Genomic DNA, 16539 nt, shown 5'->3' on the forward strand with positions numbered 1-16539 from the left:
TTTGGCATAAAAAAATATATGTATTATTCACTAGGTCTGTTAGACACATTAGGGTTTTAAAAACAAACATTTCATGTCCGCTTGACAAGGATCTTATGATAGAATGAAAGAATGAATGAACAGAAAATTAAATATTTATAGGGAGATGATTCTAAACTCAGTGACAGGATAGGAGATTTGTTTTTGGTTTGTTTAATATGATCGAGATGTGGATAATTACATTTTTATTTAGTTATATTTACAGTACATGAAGAACTACTGAAATTATACACATAAATAGATTAATTAATTCCATGGGGGAAAATAAATGTTAGGATTAGGATTCACTCGATCATAACAACCTAATGAGACGTTTTACTACGTAAAAGAAAACTGAATCAAGGTGAGGAGGAACCCATGAGATGATGAACAGGTTCTATATATTAGAACATTTATATTATTCATCCTCTCCTCACAGGTGATTTCACCTAAATAAATACATTGATCTACTACCATTCAAGAAATAATCCCGTAATATGTTCACGGTAAAAACCCTCTATGGCAAGCCGTTTTGATATGTACTAGTTTTACTGATTGTGTTTTCCTGATATCTAAAATAACCATTTTTGTTCTTTGTCTAAATGACCATTTCAAACAAAATTACATTCTCCACATCTAGAATAAACATTCTGGATGTCTATAAATTAATTTAAGATATTTATATTCCTAATATTACTGCTCAGCATTTGTATGGTTTTAATTATAAAAAAAAAATGTCTCAAATATCATAAATACATTTTCAGTCAAGCTGATAGATGTCAGAATGTCCACTTAAAATGTTTCTGTAAACATTTGTAGGTATATAAAACCTAATTCTTAGTGGTACAATTTTTGTTTTTTAGCTCTCTAAAATTCAGTTTCTGCAACAAAAGTGTAATTTATAAATTATATTATTCCAGTTTAGTCTAAGAATGGCATTTTTATCAGGAAGAATCTTAATTTAGTGATCAACAAATGTAACACTGAGAGTGCTTTTAATAAATGTCAAACGGCCTGCCATATTTTACACATTAACTGGAGCAGCAATCTTCTCCTTTGCAGCTGTATTGCTGTTTCTCTGTGTTTTAAAAACCTTCTCCTTTTTATTTGCTTTTCTGCATTAATATCTCTAGTTCCATTGGGGTGAAATAGGCACTTCCTATTACCTGTCGTCATGGTGAGTCGTTGACTGGCGGCTACACTGATAATGGCTTTTCGTACTCGTTACACACGTGCTAAACTCTGAGTGGTTCTACTTGGACTTGATTAAACGAATTGATAGCAGCTGTTGTGAAACTGAAAACTCAGAGTTCCTGACTTTAGGCTAAATTAATTTAGAGTTGCAGATTTTAATTTGAGTTTGTTAAACCTGCTTCCTAACCTGGAGAGAAACTTTAAGAAACAGAAAACTTTAAGTTTGATTAAAAATGTGTTTGAGGATGCTCCGATGGTTTCTGGGGAAACTTTGCTGTTTTTACCAGCAGAATATGGTTTAAACGTTAAAGTTTGAACCATATTCTGCTGCTATTTTACTGCATGTTTAGGTTTTATCAGAGACGCCTGATGATTCCCCATCACTCTGAATGACTCCTGTGATTTCCTCTCAGCGCCTTTAAGTCCGAGCTCAGGGACTCAGACCCCTCCCTCTCACTGCATTGAATCAAAATGAAAACCTTTAATCACGCCGACACTGCTTCCTGTATCTGTGGAACAAAAACAAAGAAAAAACCCTGAAAACTCTAAAAAAAAAGATGGAAGCTGTGAGACGAGGCAGAGCGGAGAAGCATCCGTCACTTTGAGTTTATTTCTTCATGTGGTTTCTTTCTGAACAGGTCGGTGCTGTGTTCTGATTGGCTGCTTGCTGTGACCCATGACACAAAGATTGTTCCACGTTTCTCTTCTTGTACATTTTGAGCAGTTTGAATCTGTTGTTTTTTTATTCTTTAAGCCTGCAGGATGACTCAGATGCTCGTTAACATTTCAGAGCTCACTGCTTCCTCTGGATTGAACAGCTTCCAGATGTTTCTGCAGCTTTCAGATCCATTCATGCTGCAGGAGAACCAGGTGAAATGAACCATCCTGGTCTCCTGACATGTTAGGATGGAGCAGTCAGTTCAGAGGGTCCATGGAAAGGGTTCTCAGAGGGTGGGTTAGGGACCTGGGGTAGTACACAGAGACCAAGCAGAGGGACGAGACATGTTTGTCACCTCCTGATGTGTATGGAGACCCAAAAGGGACAATATTAAATAGGTCCGAATATTGTAAACTATAAATCTACCGTTTGTGTTTCATACATTTTGAATGATGGAATTCATTAATGAAATTATAAATTTTATTTGAATTCCTGGAAAGTGGCTGTAAAAGCCTCAGAAGCTGGTTTGTGTAAAGGAAGCTGAAGGCACGGAGCTGCAGACACATCTGGTCAAACATCTCCTCCTTTACTCGTTTGGTTTCCATCAACTCAGTCTGCTGAGCGTTCCTGCACCACTCATGGTTTCAGGTGGAGGTTCTCTGACCGTCCGACGTCGTCCTGCTGCTGTACATACTGAACCCTGGATGATGTTCTGATGTTTGCTGTTGATGTTTCATATCTGGATGCAGCTGTTGTAACAGAGGAATGGAGAAGTTACAATAAAGAGCATTTTTAGCAGCTTTCAGGACAGCGTCTCCATGTTTCTGTGACTCCATATCTTCATTAAAGCTGCCATGGTTTCACGTCCCTCTGACGGTATTCATCCAGAACCTGGGATCACTCTGGAGACCAGATCGACATCCAGCCTCAACTGAGCAGAGAAGGCACCTGATGTTCTCCTCAGGGGAGGAGGCAGCTTCTCTGGGCTCAGCTTCATGGTTGGACCATCGTGGATCTGATGGATCAGTTCTCGCAGCCAGGCTCTGTGACAGGCAGGAGGGGGTATCATGGTTTGGGCTCTGATCATCTCAGCATTGAAGCATAAAGGTCCAGCAGGGATTTTAGAGCAGCATCTACCTCCCTCAGCACCATATCTTCTCCCTGCTTGGGAAACCAAACTCCACAGACCCAACCACAGTCAAACTGAATTAAATCCTCACAGATGAACATTTTCCACCCAGACTTTAATATCCCGCTTACAGATCAGTATTTGCTCAAACAAAAACCTTCTCCTGAGTCCAAACTGCAGAAAATATGTTTTAAAAATTCTACAAAAGACATTTTATCCTGGTAAATTTCATCCATCAGTCGTTACACAATGCTGTTTAGTACAGGAGGAACACGGTTACAGATTACTTTTAAATAACGATCAATTTGAGCTGTGATTGGTTGACAGATTAGTGACATCAGAACTTCAGCAGCTGGTTTTCTCACAGTATGTTGGATTTGGCGACCCCTCTGGACAGTGGATGTCACTGCAGCTCTGATCCAGGAGCTAAAACTGAAACTTCAACCTTCAGAAAATAAAATCCACATCATTTGTCGTGATGTAACAGGAATTTAGGAAGTTAGGTCACCTCAATGAATAAAACCTCAGACGAACAACAGGTGAGAGGTTAGGCCACCATGACATCATTTCCTGAGAACAAACGGAACAAAAAAAGCAGCAGTAAATGATTCTTCTGCTCCGCTGATCAGATTTATCGACACAGGAGAGGATCCTCAGCAGGAAGTACATTTCATTCTGCTTTTATCAGGACTGTAGGACCTTAAAGAAGCAACTGTGGCAACCCCAAAAAAACTTTATATTTTTGGTCTGAAAAACAATTTTTAATTGTGAAAACCTAAAAAAAACTAACAGTAAATAAAAGAACAACAATGGAAGTCAGTTCAGAAAACCATAGTAGCTTTAGTGGCTTTTGATTCAAGGGTTCATTGTTTTTTTTTATGTTTAATTTCAACAATATTGCAAAAATCAATCCACTGGACTTTGTTTCCAAGTTTGAAGACGTTTCTCTTCCATCCAGGAAGCTTTTTCAATTCAAAATGTCAGAAATAGCGTTTAGTTCCAGGTTTTATCCAGCAGCCCAACAAAGCCTGGTTTTAGTTTAGAAAACATGCAAATAGAAACGGATGAACGGGTCCACCCCTTTGGAATGGGGGTCGTTTGGCTTCTTTGTTAGCCTGCAATGCCCCATACCTGTCTATGTCTCTGAAAGGGGGGTCGTTAGAGGGAATTGTTGGCCTGGCTGGATAGGCGAGATGTTTTGGCCCCCTGAATGGGGGTAGGGGTTGCGATGATGGCAGGAAGGAATCAACTCTGTTGCTGCGTTGAAGGTTTTTGAAAGCTCTCATCAATAAAAACCGCTGCTGAAGAGACGACTGCAGTTTCTTTACTACAGCAATAAATCCACTCATTTAAGTCATAAATAAATTACCCCGAGCTGATGGGGGGGGGGGGGGGGTTTAGGGATGGACATCACACCATCAGCTTTGAAGCAACTGCAGAGGTTGCGGGTTTGAAACTCAGATTGTTTCTGTCCCCGAAACAAAAGAGGTTTTATTTAAAAAAGCAGATGACAAATTTCTCCACAGCGAGACAATAAGTGCTAAAAAAAAATTTCCGTCTCAGTTTCACATCAATTGAAAAATCTCAGGATTCTAAATTACAGAAAAATTATGGAAGAGGATTAGGGCCACTGCAAAAAAAAAATAAATAAATTAAGTGATTTTTAAATTAGACAGCATGGGATTAATTTCCACTGTTATGCTGATGATACCCAGCTATATCTGTCTATAATCCAGATGAAGCTAAACCATTACATAGATTACAGGCATGTCTTGAAGACATAAAAACCTGGATGACTCTTAACTTTCTGCTTCTGAATGCAGACAAAACAGAAGTTCTAGTCTTTGGACCAGAGTCTCTGAAAAAGAAACTGATTAGCCAGTCACTTCATTTGGATGGGATTAAACTGATTTCAGATAATAAAGTAAAAAATCTTGGTGTTGTTTTTGATCAGGACCTGTCATTTAAATCCCAGATCAAAGAGGTTTCTAGAATTTCCTTCTTTCATCTGAGGAACATTGCAAAAATTAGAAATATCCTGTCCAGGGGTGATGCTGAGAAACTAGTCCATGCATTTGTTACTTCAAGGCTGGACTATTGTAATTCTTTACTATCAGGAAGTCCACAAACTGTAGTTAAAACCCTTCAGCTGATGCAAAATGCTGCAGCCAGAGTTCTGATGAAAATGAAAAAGAGAGATCATATCTCTCCTATCCTGGCTTCTCTTCATTGGCTTCCTGTTAAATCCAGAATAGAATTTAAAATCCTCCTTCTCACATATAAAGCCTTAAATGGCCAAGCTCCATCTGATATCAGAGATCTGATTGTTCCTTATGTTCCTAACAGAGCACTTCGCTCTCAATCTGCAGGTTTACTAGTGGTTCCTAGAATTTCTAAAAGTAGAATGGGAGGCAGATCTTTTAGTTATCAGGCTCCTCTCCTGTGGAACCAACTACCAGTTTTAGTCCGTGAGGCAGACACCCTGTCTACTTTTAAGGCTAGGCTTAAAACTTTTCTTTTTGATAAAGCTTCTAGTTAGAGTGGCTCAGGTTATCCTGAGCTATCTCTATAGTTATGCTGCTATAGGCTTAGACTGCTGGAGGACATAGGGACCCCTTTTTCATCATTCTAGCTCTATTCTCCCACTCTGCAGAATCTGTTAGTTCAATCTCTAACGTTCTGCTCTCTCTGCTTTTTCTCATAGTAGCTTCATCTGGTCTGTTCCTGTTTGGCTGTGACTCCATCCTGGAGAGAAATATCAGCTGTGCTGCTGCCATCAACACCTTTGTTTCTAGATGTTGGAGCTTGGCCTGTTTTCCAGTGTAGTCCTGTTTCTCTGACTGTGACTAACTGGATGTGCTCTCTTCATCCTCTGACATGGGAGCTGGCTCGGAGCTCGTCTGCCTGGCTGTGTGTTTCCTGGACGGGGCCGCCTGTGGAGCTGGTTGACAGTTGCCTTTTGTATCTATGCTTCTTTTTCTATGTCTGCTTCTGTCTCCTTGAACCCCAGTGGGCCTCAGCAGATGGCCGCTCACACTGAGCCTGGTTCTGCTGGAGGTTTCTTCCTGTTCAAAGGGAGTTTTTCCTCTCCACTGTCGCTACAAGCATGCTTAGTGTGAGGGATTGCTGAAGAGTCAATGAGTCGATGCAATCAGCTGGTTTTCCTAAGATAGAAAACTTTGAATCAATCCGACTGGATGATCTGGTGAACTGGAAAGTTCCTTCAGATGACGTGATGTGAATATGAGCTATAGAAATAAACTGAACTGAAATGAATTAAATATTTCAGTTTAATATGAGAAAAAAGTCAGAATTCTGACTTTAATCTCAGAATTTTAGATCTTAATGTAGATGAAGGTAGAGATGTGGAGCACTCAGCTTCACTGACAAAGATGTGAGTTGTTTAGGAGGAACAGGAACACATTGGTGGAAATGATGGAATTAGGCTCAGATAGTTATTAGTCTTTTTCCGTCCCTGAGGGTCCCTGCTGATTATATTTCATTAATGGAAGAGCAGAAGGTGATTAAAACAAGAGAGCTAGTCTGGTCTCTAAAACAGACACGGCTACGGCTTGATGCTAACATGTTTGTTAGCTGTTAGAATTCAGTCAAAATTCTAAGAAAAAAGTCAGAATTCTGAGATAAAGTCAGAGTTTTTCTTTTTCTCATATTATACTGAAATACAATTTTAAAATCAGTTACATTTTTTATTTTTTCAGTGACCTCAATCCTCTTCCTTAGAAAAATACAATTCAAAGTTTAGAAAATTTAAAAGCAAAACCTGGTTGGTTGAGTTTAATTCCTAAACAATTTACAGTGTAGGAAGGCTTATGATGTCATTTCCTGTCCAGCCATTGGTCCTCAGTTTTTGATGTTAGAAAAACACAGATAACCAAACAAACCATTTTGTTATTTTAGATGTTTTCTGTTTTTTTAAAGGCAGCAGAGTTTCACATATTTAGTCCCCAGAGGCAGATCTGGTGATTCTAGGGCCCAGGGCAGAAGACGGGCGCACAGTTGGTTCATCGACCCCTTTTTTTTCCAGCTGCAGATCAACCTGATCTCGGCTGAAGGTTGAGAATGTTGAGTTGTAGTTTTCCTCTATTTCGAGAATAAAGCCATAAAATTACGAGAACAAAGTCGCAACAAGAATAATCATCAAATTACGAGTGTAGAGTCGTAACATTACGGGAATAAAATTGTAAAATAAGAATAAAGTCTTAATATTAAAAGAATGAAGTGCTAAAATTATGAGAAACAAGTTGTATTTTATGACATCTCTTCCAAGAAGACAACTTTATTCTGTTAATATTAAGACTTTATTCTCGTAATGTTACAACTTTTTTCTGGTAATGTTACAACTTTATTCTCAGCAATAAATAAAAAATAAAAAAGGTCTAGCCTGGCCCTAATACTCCGTCATAGAAGGTTCAAATCTACTTTGGCCTGAAAAAATTTGTTTTTATATAAATTTGACCTTACTTACAGCCTTAAAAAGATGTATTAAAAATTAGTATGTAAAATATTTTTGTGGGTTAGGATGATATTGTTTACTTCTCAATAAATAATTAATGGGGTTGCCATACCCTCTTTAACCAACAGCATCAGGTTCCTGTTATTGACTAGCATTAGCATTTATCACCGTTTGGAACATTTCTGTATTATGTGCCGAATACGTACCAGCACAAGTAGAGGTTTATTCATGTGTCCCTGTGGGGCCCCTGGCAGCCGGGGCCCATGGCAGCCGGGGCCCCTGGCAGCCGGGGCCCATGGCAGCCGGGGCCCATGGCAGCCGGGGCCCATGGCAGCCGGGGCCGTTAGCCTCTGTTCATCGCTAATCAGTGTTCCCAGTAATCATCTGTTCCCAGCTCCTCACTGGGATTTAAATATTCTCCAATCAGAAGTAGATGGACGGCGGCCTTAAAGGGACGCGCTCAAGAAAAGTTGAAGGTTTTTCTGATCCTGAGGAAAATGAACATTTGAATCTGAAAATCCCTTAAAGAGAAAACCTGGTTTCTTCGGTGTGTAAAAACGGTGTTTAAGTCCAAGTGACCAATCCGAGCAGAGAGCTTCTCCGAGGCCTTTTAGTGACGCTGATTTTCCTGTCAGGCTGTAGATGGTGGACCTGATGGAGGACATCAGGCTGCAGCTTTGGTCTCCCATTCCTGGTGAAAAAGGCAAAAACACATCGATAGAAATTATCTCTAAGTGAATCCAGACAGTTTATAATCTTGATGTTTAATCAAAAAGGAAAAAAACAAAACAGTAGTCAAAATTTCTTTTAAATTTGGTTTAAAATTTCTTCTATTTGAAGAAAGAGTAAAATCCAAAAATACAACAATCTCAACTAATATAAACATTTTTTTAATATCTTTTTAAAAAGTTTCAAAAAAACATCAAGAAAAAAGTCATTTCAATCATTTAAGATAATCAGATAAATGTCCTACTCTGGCTGATCTGTAAGGATAAATTATTCACAAAATGAACACAGAGGACGTATGGATGTCGCACCACAGTATAAGTCGCATGACCAGCCAAACCATGAAAAAAAGTGTGACTTATAGTCCGAAAAATACGGTAAAGCATATCGAACAGGGACAAACGAACAGTTTCTGCTGTTTACAGTAATTTCACCTGTTATTACTCAAGTTAAGTTTCTTTGAAAATATTATTGAAGTAAATGTAACTAGTTACGAGCTCTGAATGAACAGCCTTCAAAATAAAAAAGTAATTCCTAATTTCATAAACACGTTTGTAGGCTCTCATTGGTGGAAAGAAGAACAGGGTGAACATATAGGAATACATTTAAAGGTACAGAGGACGATCTTTTATTTCTGGGTGGATCATCTCAATCAGTGGTCCTCCTAACTGTCAATCATTCTGGGGAAACGTTTAGGTAGCGCCATGCTACATGCTCGTCCCGTTAGCCATCATTTTCTGCGCACTTTCAGGCATATATCTGTGGTGAGCTACGGTTTCAGACAGTCACTGAAGCTCACCTTTCTCACTGCGGTTCTTTGAAAATGGCCGAGGGTCAGCGTGGGCTTGAAGGGAAAATTATTTGTTTGGAAATTAATTTTTCTATGACATCCTTTACCTCTTTCCAAAACCATATCATACCTCTGTCCTCTGTGCATTTTGGACATACATCAGGTATCTCCCCGTTATACCTAGAAAATTTCTATTTATAAATCTTTAAAATCTGTTCTTTTTTGTTTTGTTAGGAATGTATGAATGTAAACCATAATCAATAAAATAATAAAATAATTTCGCAGTCAGTTCTGGATTTGATGTCAGAGAGCCATAATTTAGAGGGGGGGGGGGGTGGGTTTCGTTATCTTCTGCAGGCCAGTTAGTTCTACGTCAGCCTGAACACCTAAATTCATCCAATCATATATCAACGGTCATCTGTCAATCAAATGTTTTCGGTCATAGCATCTTGATTCATGTGTCGCAGCTAATATACGCAACGGTTGAAACCAGAATCCTTTCCTTTCCCATTGAGTTGCGTCCCAGTGTTCACGGGGATGGACGTCTGTGTCTTCGGCAGGCGTAGAGCTAACAGAACTGGCAGCGTTGCGAGGCGAGGGCTCAAACATGTACGGCTGGAAGCCTTCTACACCAAACCAAGCTTCTGCCGCCCTGGCGTCCTCTTCCACAACATCTTCGTCCCCGCTTTCCTCCTCTAAATAAAAAATGGATGACGGAGGAGACTCATCCACGACCTCCGACACTAAACTCTCCTCCTCTTGCATGTTTCCGCTGTCCATAGCGTTCCTTGACAGCGTCGTTTCTAAGTCACCAATTTAGTGCTACTTGGTCCCAATGGAATTTCCCATTGGGAACCTGCTAGCGCTAAGTTGCTAACTGGTTAGCAAGATGCTTCCCACAAACCGGCCACAACCAAAAAGCTTGCAAACCTTCCGCCTCAACAACCCCTCCCCCTTGATAATCGACCAATCACATTCACTTTATTCACTCGTGTAAAGTCGGGCACCACTCTGGAGAATTCGGAAATGCTACGGTTGGAACAGCCGCTTCCCTACGACTTTAAACAGAGGGGGGGATTCAGATTTCAGCTTTCAAAAACCTACAATACAGCGATACAGTTGATTCCTTCCCGTCATCATTGCGGCCCCCATCCCCATGCAGGGGGGCAGAGCACTTCCCTGTTCAGCCAGGCCAACAATTCCCTCCCTTTCAGAGACATAGACAGGTATGGGGCATTGCAGGCTAAAGAACTTAAACAACCCCCATTCCAAAGGGGGGGACCCGTTCATCCGTTTGTGTTTGCATGTTTTCTAAACTAAAACCAGGCTTTATTGCGCTGCTGGATAAAACCTGGAACTAAACGCTATTTCTGACATTTTGAATTGAAAAAGCTTCCTGGATGGAAGAGAAACGTCTTCAAACTTGGAAAACAAAGTCCACTGGATTGATTTTTGAATTTTTTGGAATGACTATGACCAGGATGACTGAGAATCTTCACCGGCAGAGCTTCCAGAACATTTGGTTGGTTGAGCTCATTTTATTCTATCAATTATTGTTCCATAATATTCTTGGTTTCTGAACATCAAAGAGAACAAAGCTGTTGTGAACTACACCCAGGTCAAAGCTGACCTGTGATCTTTTAGTTCTTTTTCTATTTAAAGGGGTCATTTTTCACCATCGCACTGCTCCGGTCTATAAAGGACTCCTCACCTTTTTCCTTTGGAAAACCTTTCCGTGTTCAATGAAGAGCGCCGAAGGAGCTCGCCGCAGCGAGTTTTTAGCGGAGGCCGTCCGTCGCAGCAAAGGGTTCAGGAAACCCGCCTGGACCAGAGGAGACAGCCGAGGTAACATGAGAAACCAGTGGAACCAGTGAGCGAAAAGTTTCTGGAGAGCGTGAGCTCCTCAGGAGCAGGTTGTCTCACCTGAGCACGCTCAGTGCAGATGGCCAGAGACTGCCTGAAGGAGGTGCGTTTGTTTCGCCTCACAGCGGACACCAGGTTGGCTTCAGAACCGGTTCTCAGCTGCACCGTCGGTGCGTCAACCAGCTTCAGTTTCTGGACGTCGCGCTGCACTGCTGCTGCCTTTGTGTCTGAAAAATCAGAGTCCAGCTTGTTACGCCTTCTTCTTTCAGAACGAACAATTCCTTATCTTAAAACTTTAGTCTTGTTCTGACTCACTGCTGCCGCCGCTTAGAACCGTGTTGCTGTAGGTCACAGAGTCCCTGGAGGACATGGAGTTACGGTGAACTGAATCCTGAGAGCTGTGAAGCTGTGTCCACAAAAACGACACATATGATGCAGACAGAAGGCGTCATCATCAGTCAAACCTTCTACAGAACATCACCAGAATCAATTTGTTCTACATTTGAAGATGCAGCAGGTCCTATTGTTTCAATTAAAAAAAGGCTCCAGATATAAAGCAAAACCTTGGATCTCAGTGAATCTAAACCTCATCCATCATTCACTTTAGCAGGATGTTTGACATCATTCCTTGGTCTGGGTCGTACCATGGGTTCCAATAAGGAGGAGTTGGAGTAGACGGGCTGGTTTCTGATGGTTCTGCTCAGGCAGAAGGGATCGTCCATGTAGGTGTTGGAGGCGGGAAATCTGCGAGTTTGCAGGCCGCTGAGAAGAGAAGATTAATGGGAGATTTAAGATAATAAAACCTTAATGGAGCATGGTGACAGTTAATGTAGTCATTCATGGTGAACACACGTCCCTCATTTCAAGAAACAGTCCCTGTTTTGGACCACCTGTCTCCAGGTAAAGCTGTCCCTGGAAATGTCCCAGATTTGACCGTTTTATGGGGAATATTTTCCATATAAACTGTTATTATAGTAGAAAGAGCGGGCAAGCATGCTGAGAACAGAAACAGCTGTTAACTTATAGATGAGGAGCAGAGTGCACCAGTTTTAAGATGAGGAAGTTCGTTATGACAGCCAGCTGGATGCAGCTACCTGTGTTACCCTAAAACCCCCCCCCCGCCCCGCCCCAAACTGCCTGTGCAAAGCCAAGCCTACAGTCATGGCCAAAAGTATTGAGAATGACACAAATATTCTATTTTCATCTGATCTGCTGCCCTCTGGTTTTCATGTCAGATGTTTTCATCACATCCAGAAATACAATTGCAATCATATTCTGAGTAACAAAAGCTTTTAATGACAGAATGAGTTAATGCAGTAAGTCAATAGTTGCAGTGTTGACCTCTCTTCTTCAGGACCTCTGCAATTCTCCCTGGCTGCTCTCAATCAACTTCTGGACCAAATCCTGGCTGATAGTGTCCATTCTGCACAATCAATGCTTGCATTTTATCAGAAGGTTTTTGTTTGTCCACCATCTCTTGATGATTGACCACAAGTTTCCAATGGGATTAAGATCAGGGGAGTTTCCAGGCCATGGACCCAACATCTCTCTGTTTTGTTCCCTGAACCAGTTAGATATCAGCTTTGCTTTATGGCAAGGTGCTCCATCATGCTGGAAAAGGCATCGTTCATCACCAAAGTGCTCTGGGACGGTTGGGAGAAGTTGCTCTGGGAGGACATTCTGGTTCCATTCTTTATTCATGGCTGTGTTTTTAGGTCAGACTGGGAGAGAGCCGACTCCCTTGGCTGAGAAGCAACCCCACCATGAATGGTTTCAGGATGCTTTACAGTCGGCATGAGACCAGACTGGTGGTAGCGCTCACCTGGTCTTCTCCCAACAAGCTGTTTTCCAGATGTCCCAAACAATGGGAAAGGGGATTGCTGAGAGAAAATGACTTTCCCCCAGTCCTCAGCAGTCCACTCCCTGGACCTTTAGCAGAATATCAGTCTGTCCCTGATGGTTTTCCTGGAGAGAAGTGGCTTCTTTGCTGCCCTCCTTGAGACCAGGCTTTGCTCCAAGAGTCTCCGCCTCACAGTGCAGATGCACTCACACCTGCCTGCTGCCATTCCTGAGCAAGCTCTGCACCGCTGGTAGCCCGATCCCGCAGCTGAAATACTTTTCAGAGACGGTCCTGGCGCTTGCTGGTCTTTCTTGGCTCCCTGGAGCCTTTTTGGCAGCAATGGAACCTCTCTCCTTGAAGTTCTTGATGATGCCATAGATTGCTGACTGAGGTGCAATCTTTCTAGCTGCCATTCTCTTTCCTGTTCGGCCATTTTTGTGCAGTGCAATGATGACTGCACGTGTTTCTTTAGAGATAACCATGGTTCACAGAAGAGAAACAATGATGCCAAGCAGCAGCCTCTTTTTAAAGTGTCTAAATTGCCGTTATAAAAACTGAAGCAGTAGACTTTGTAAATATTAACATTTGAATCATTCTCTAAACTTTTGGCCATGACTGTAGAGCCTCCGCTGTTCCTCCCGTCTTGCTCCGCTCTGATTTATCCTCACAGCTCAAGGAGAGCATGCGGAATATTATTATTAAATTCATAGGAAATGAACACTTAATTTAATATGACATAATTTTTAAAAATCCCCACCAGCATCCAGCAGATGTTCAGTTTCTGCCCAAATATTTTCTTTTTGTTGTGGATTTTTGTAACAGGGATAAATAGTATCATATAATCTTTTTCATCCTATCACAGTAATAACAGCTTATCTAAAACAAAAAAGGCACAGCTGGATCTATGTACACATGAATAGAAAATAAGTTTAGGATTGTAAAAAATACACTCCTGTTTGGTTTCACTATAACTTTTTTAAAGGAAAGAATATTTTTAAGCCCTGAGAGATTATTTTTCATTCATCTATAAGTTTAAAGACAAAACATGTATTTTTGGTGCAGCTGCTTCAAGCTGCTTGTGAGAATGATCCACATTTATAGATGTGTTTTAAAGGTTGTACTTTAATCTGAATATAAGAATCTAACGTAACTTTTTTTAAAGTTACACAGATTTTAATCCAGGCTGCTGGAGGCGACCCAATGCCCTGCAGCTGTCCAGGATACAGTAGAAACAACTGGAGGACATTTCATTTATAGTTAACATTGTTCAGAAAAAAAATATGTTTTTCAATTTGTAAAAAAAGTTTAATTTTACTTTTTTGTGATGGAAAAAAGACTCTGTATTAAAGCCAACCGGCCTGTTCCTGAACACAATGTTCTGTTGCTCACAAGGGAAGAAGAAAGAGAGACCAGATGGCTCTAATAACCACTATTGATTGATTATTTATCTTTGGAAATTGAAGAGGCACATTCCAGGATTTCACACTTGATTTTTGTTTAAATATTAATAAATATGTAAAAATGGATGAAAACATCACTGTCCCTGTTTCCTATTTTAATTTTCATAAAATGTATTTATTTTTTATCTATGATCTGGAAATGTCCCCAGATTAGATTGCAGAAATCTGGTGACGTTATTCATAAGTTCATCTCAGCACAATGCAAAGAAGTAAATCTAGAACATATCCTGCAGGTCCCAGGTCCTCAGCGTTCATTGCCCTGCATGTCTCAGGACAGTGGACTTCCAAGCTGTTGAGCAGTCATCACTGACTCCAGATATGCGGCAGCAGAACAGTTGGTACTGAGGACCAGGCCTGGAGACTTCTCTAGTTAATTAACGTTTGCTCCATTTGTAATACCATCAGTTGCCAGCAGATGGAATCAGAGAGCAGGATATATCGGTTGAAGCAGTTTATCCTACCTCAGGGCAGTTCCTGTTTGCTCCTGAGTGTTTTTGTCTGGACAACCATGACCAGCAGCCCCGTCCTGCAACAGCTTCAGCCATTTTTGTTTTTCCTCTGATGAGCTCACCTGAAGTAACAAAGATCGGACAGAAAGATTTTAATGAGGAGCTGATAAAAAAGAGGAAACTGAACTACTGACCTTGAACTGACCTCCAGCACAGCTACCTGGTCACCGAGCATGCTCAGTGAGATCCTGTTGGCGTGGCCTTTGTCTGCCCCAGCTCCGACCTCGCAGCCTCTGAGTTGGACCGTGTACTGAGGCGACCGCCTCTCCCCTTCCTCCTGTTTCTCAATGTCCTCTCCGAACATGTTGAGGACTCCACCCTCAACCTGACACAGTAAGTTCTGCCACTGACAGTTCATCAGAACATTCAGGAACCCTGCCAGTCAAAACATCACACATCACTGACACACATTCGGATCTAAGTAACAGAAATCAGAGAAAGGGATTTGCTCAAGTACTTGTTGTATTTATACATATCCGAATGCGGTTTTCTTAAATTTGGATCTAGATCTCAGAGTGTGTTCCTCTCTCTCTGGGAGTGGGGTTTGAACTCAGAACCTCTGGATTCCAAACACAATGCCCTAACCACGAGGCCGCCACTCCCCAAAGCAGGCATTAGTGTGAAGGGTCTTTCCTAAGGACCCACACTGGTAGCTCATTCCCCCCAGCTGGGATACGAACCCAGGATTCCTATTTGCAGGTCTGGTGACTCACTACTTTCTGTGGTCTATCTTATTTGTCTTGTTATGAACATGGATCCCAATGCCCAACAACCAATCAGTGATCAAGCTCCCAGACTGCAGGTCTGAATCCCAACAGTATAATTCTCAAACACTCTTGGTCAAAGTGGCTGACACTTCACCATGGACCATCAGCCCATTCTCAGATGTTCCTATAGACTCCTGCTATTTGGGTTTGCTTTTTTCTGCTTGCTTCATACACCCAGCAATCCTATATTGTTTGAGGAGTTACTTGCAGAGCTTAAACCCAAAGTACGTTCTGCTGACAGACAGCCTCTGTGTTGCCCTGATTAAGGTCTTTGTCACTTAGTCAAGCCATCGGTAGGACCTGTAATTATCAGCCACACACAGGTCTGTGTCTCCATGGTTTTGCTTGGTCCTCTTTTTACAGTCTGGATCCCTCCTGGCTTAGATGTGAATTCAGCAGTACAGCATTAGGGGCGATACTCTTGGTTTGTGCAGATTTATCTGTTTGACTATGATTTGAGCCTGATTCCCATTTTCATTTGCTGCTCTTACACACAGCCAAGAAAAATACATCAGTCCACAAGTTATTTGATGAACATATTTACTACCCCCACTGGTGTGAGCATTAAATATAAAGTAACAGCATAATACTGCGCACTATTAAATTGGTGATACATTTGATGGTGACCTTAGTGCACGTTAACAATGAATGCCTTATCTGCCATAACTTCAAATTCTCCATCCCTATAGCTTTGTTCCCTCTTTAGTCCCTCAGAGCTGTTATGGTTCAGTACCTTTATCTTTGTTGGTGTCATGGAAAGCTGAAAGTTTCTCCTCATCAGAGTCAGTCTGGACTTCGCTGGACTGAAGACAGAATAAAAAACACATTATTACTTTTAGTTAGATTATTAATTCGTCTGTTAGAACAGTGTAGGAATCATTGGCAGCCGGTCAATAGAGGGCGCTAGGGCGCCACCCCACCCAATGACCTGGATTAAGACATAAAACACAAATGAAACTTAAATTATAAAATAAAAATATTTAAAAATAAATTAATATATTTATAAAATATAATATATTATAATACATTTGAAGCAATCATTGCCTATTTTGCATACCCAAATGGAAGCAAATAACCGAGGAACTTTAAGCCCAAATTACACGTGTGATAC

At 41.1% G+C, this 16539-nt stretch overlaps 1 protein-coding gene across 1 annotated transcript in view; it reads right to left on the reverse strand.

Moving 5' to 3' along the window:
- Nucleotides 1-7563: 7563 nt before the first annotated feature.
- si:dkey-220o5.5 (actin filament-associated protein 1-like 2) overlaps nucleotides 7564-16539 on the reverse strand; it is a 28716-nt gene continuing 19740 nt past the window's right edge. The window contains exons 9-16 of the mRNA XM_038274335.1: nucleotides 16162-16231; nucleotides 14807-15036; nucleotides 14614-14723; nucleotides 11497-11614; nucleotides 11168-11258; nucleotides 10913-11079; nucleotides 10701-10811; nucleotides 7564-8164 (exon numbers count right to left, since the gene is read on the reverse strand). Of these exons, the coding sequence (XP_038130263.1) occupies nucleotides 8138-8164; nucleotides 10701-10811; nucleotides 10913-11079; nucleotides 11168-11258; nucleotides 11497-11614; nucleotides 14614-14723; nucleotides 14807-15036; nucleotides 16162-16231 (924 nt within the window). The 3' untranslated portion in view covers nucleotides 7564-8137. The remainder of the gene's footprint in view (nucleotides 8165-10700; nucleotides 10812-10912; nucleotides 11080-11167; nucleotides 11259-11496; nucleotides 11615-14613; nucleotides 14724-14806; nucleotides 15037-16161; nucleotides 16232-16539) is intronic.

This window comes from Cyprinodon tularosa, unplaced genomic scaffold, assembly GCF_016077235.1.
Source record: "Cyprinodon tularosa strain WSP-4 unplaced genomic scaffold, ASM1607723v1 ctg909, whole genome shotgun sequence".
In the NCBI taxonomy this organism is placed as follows: Eukaryota; Metazoa; Chordata; class Actinopteri; order Cyprinodontiformes; family Cyprinodontidae; genus Cyprinodon; species Cyprinodon tularosa.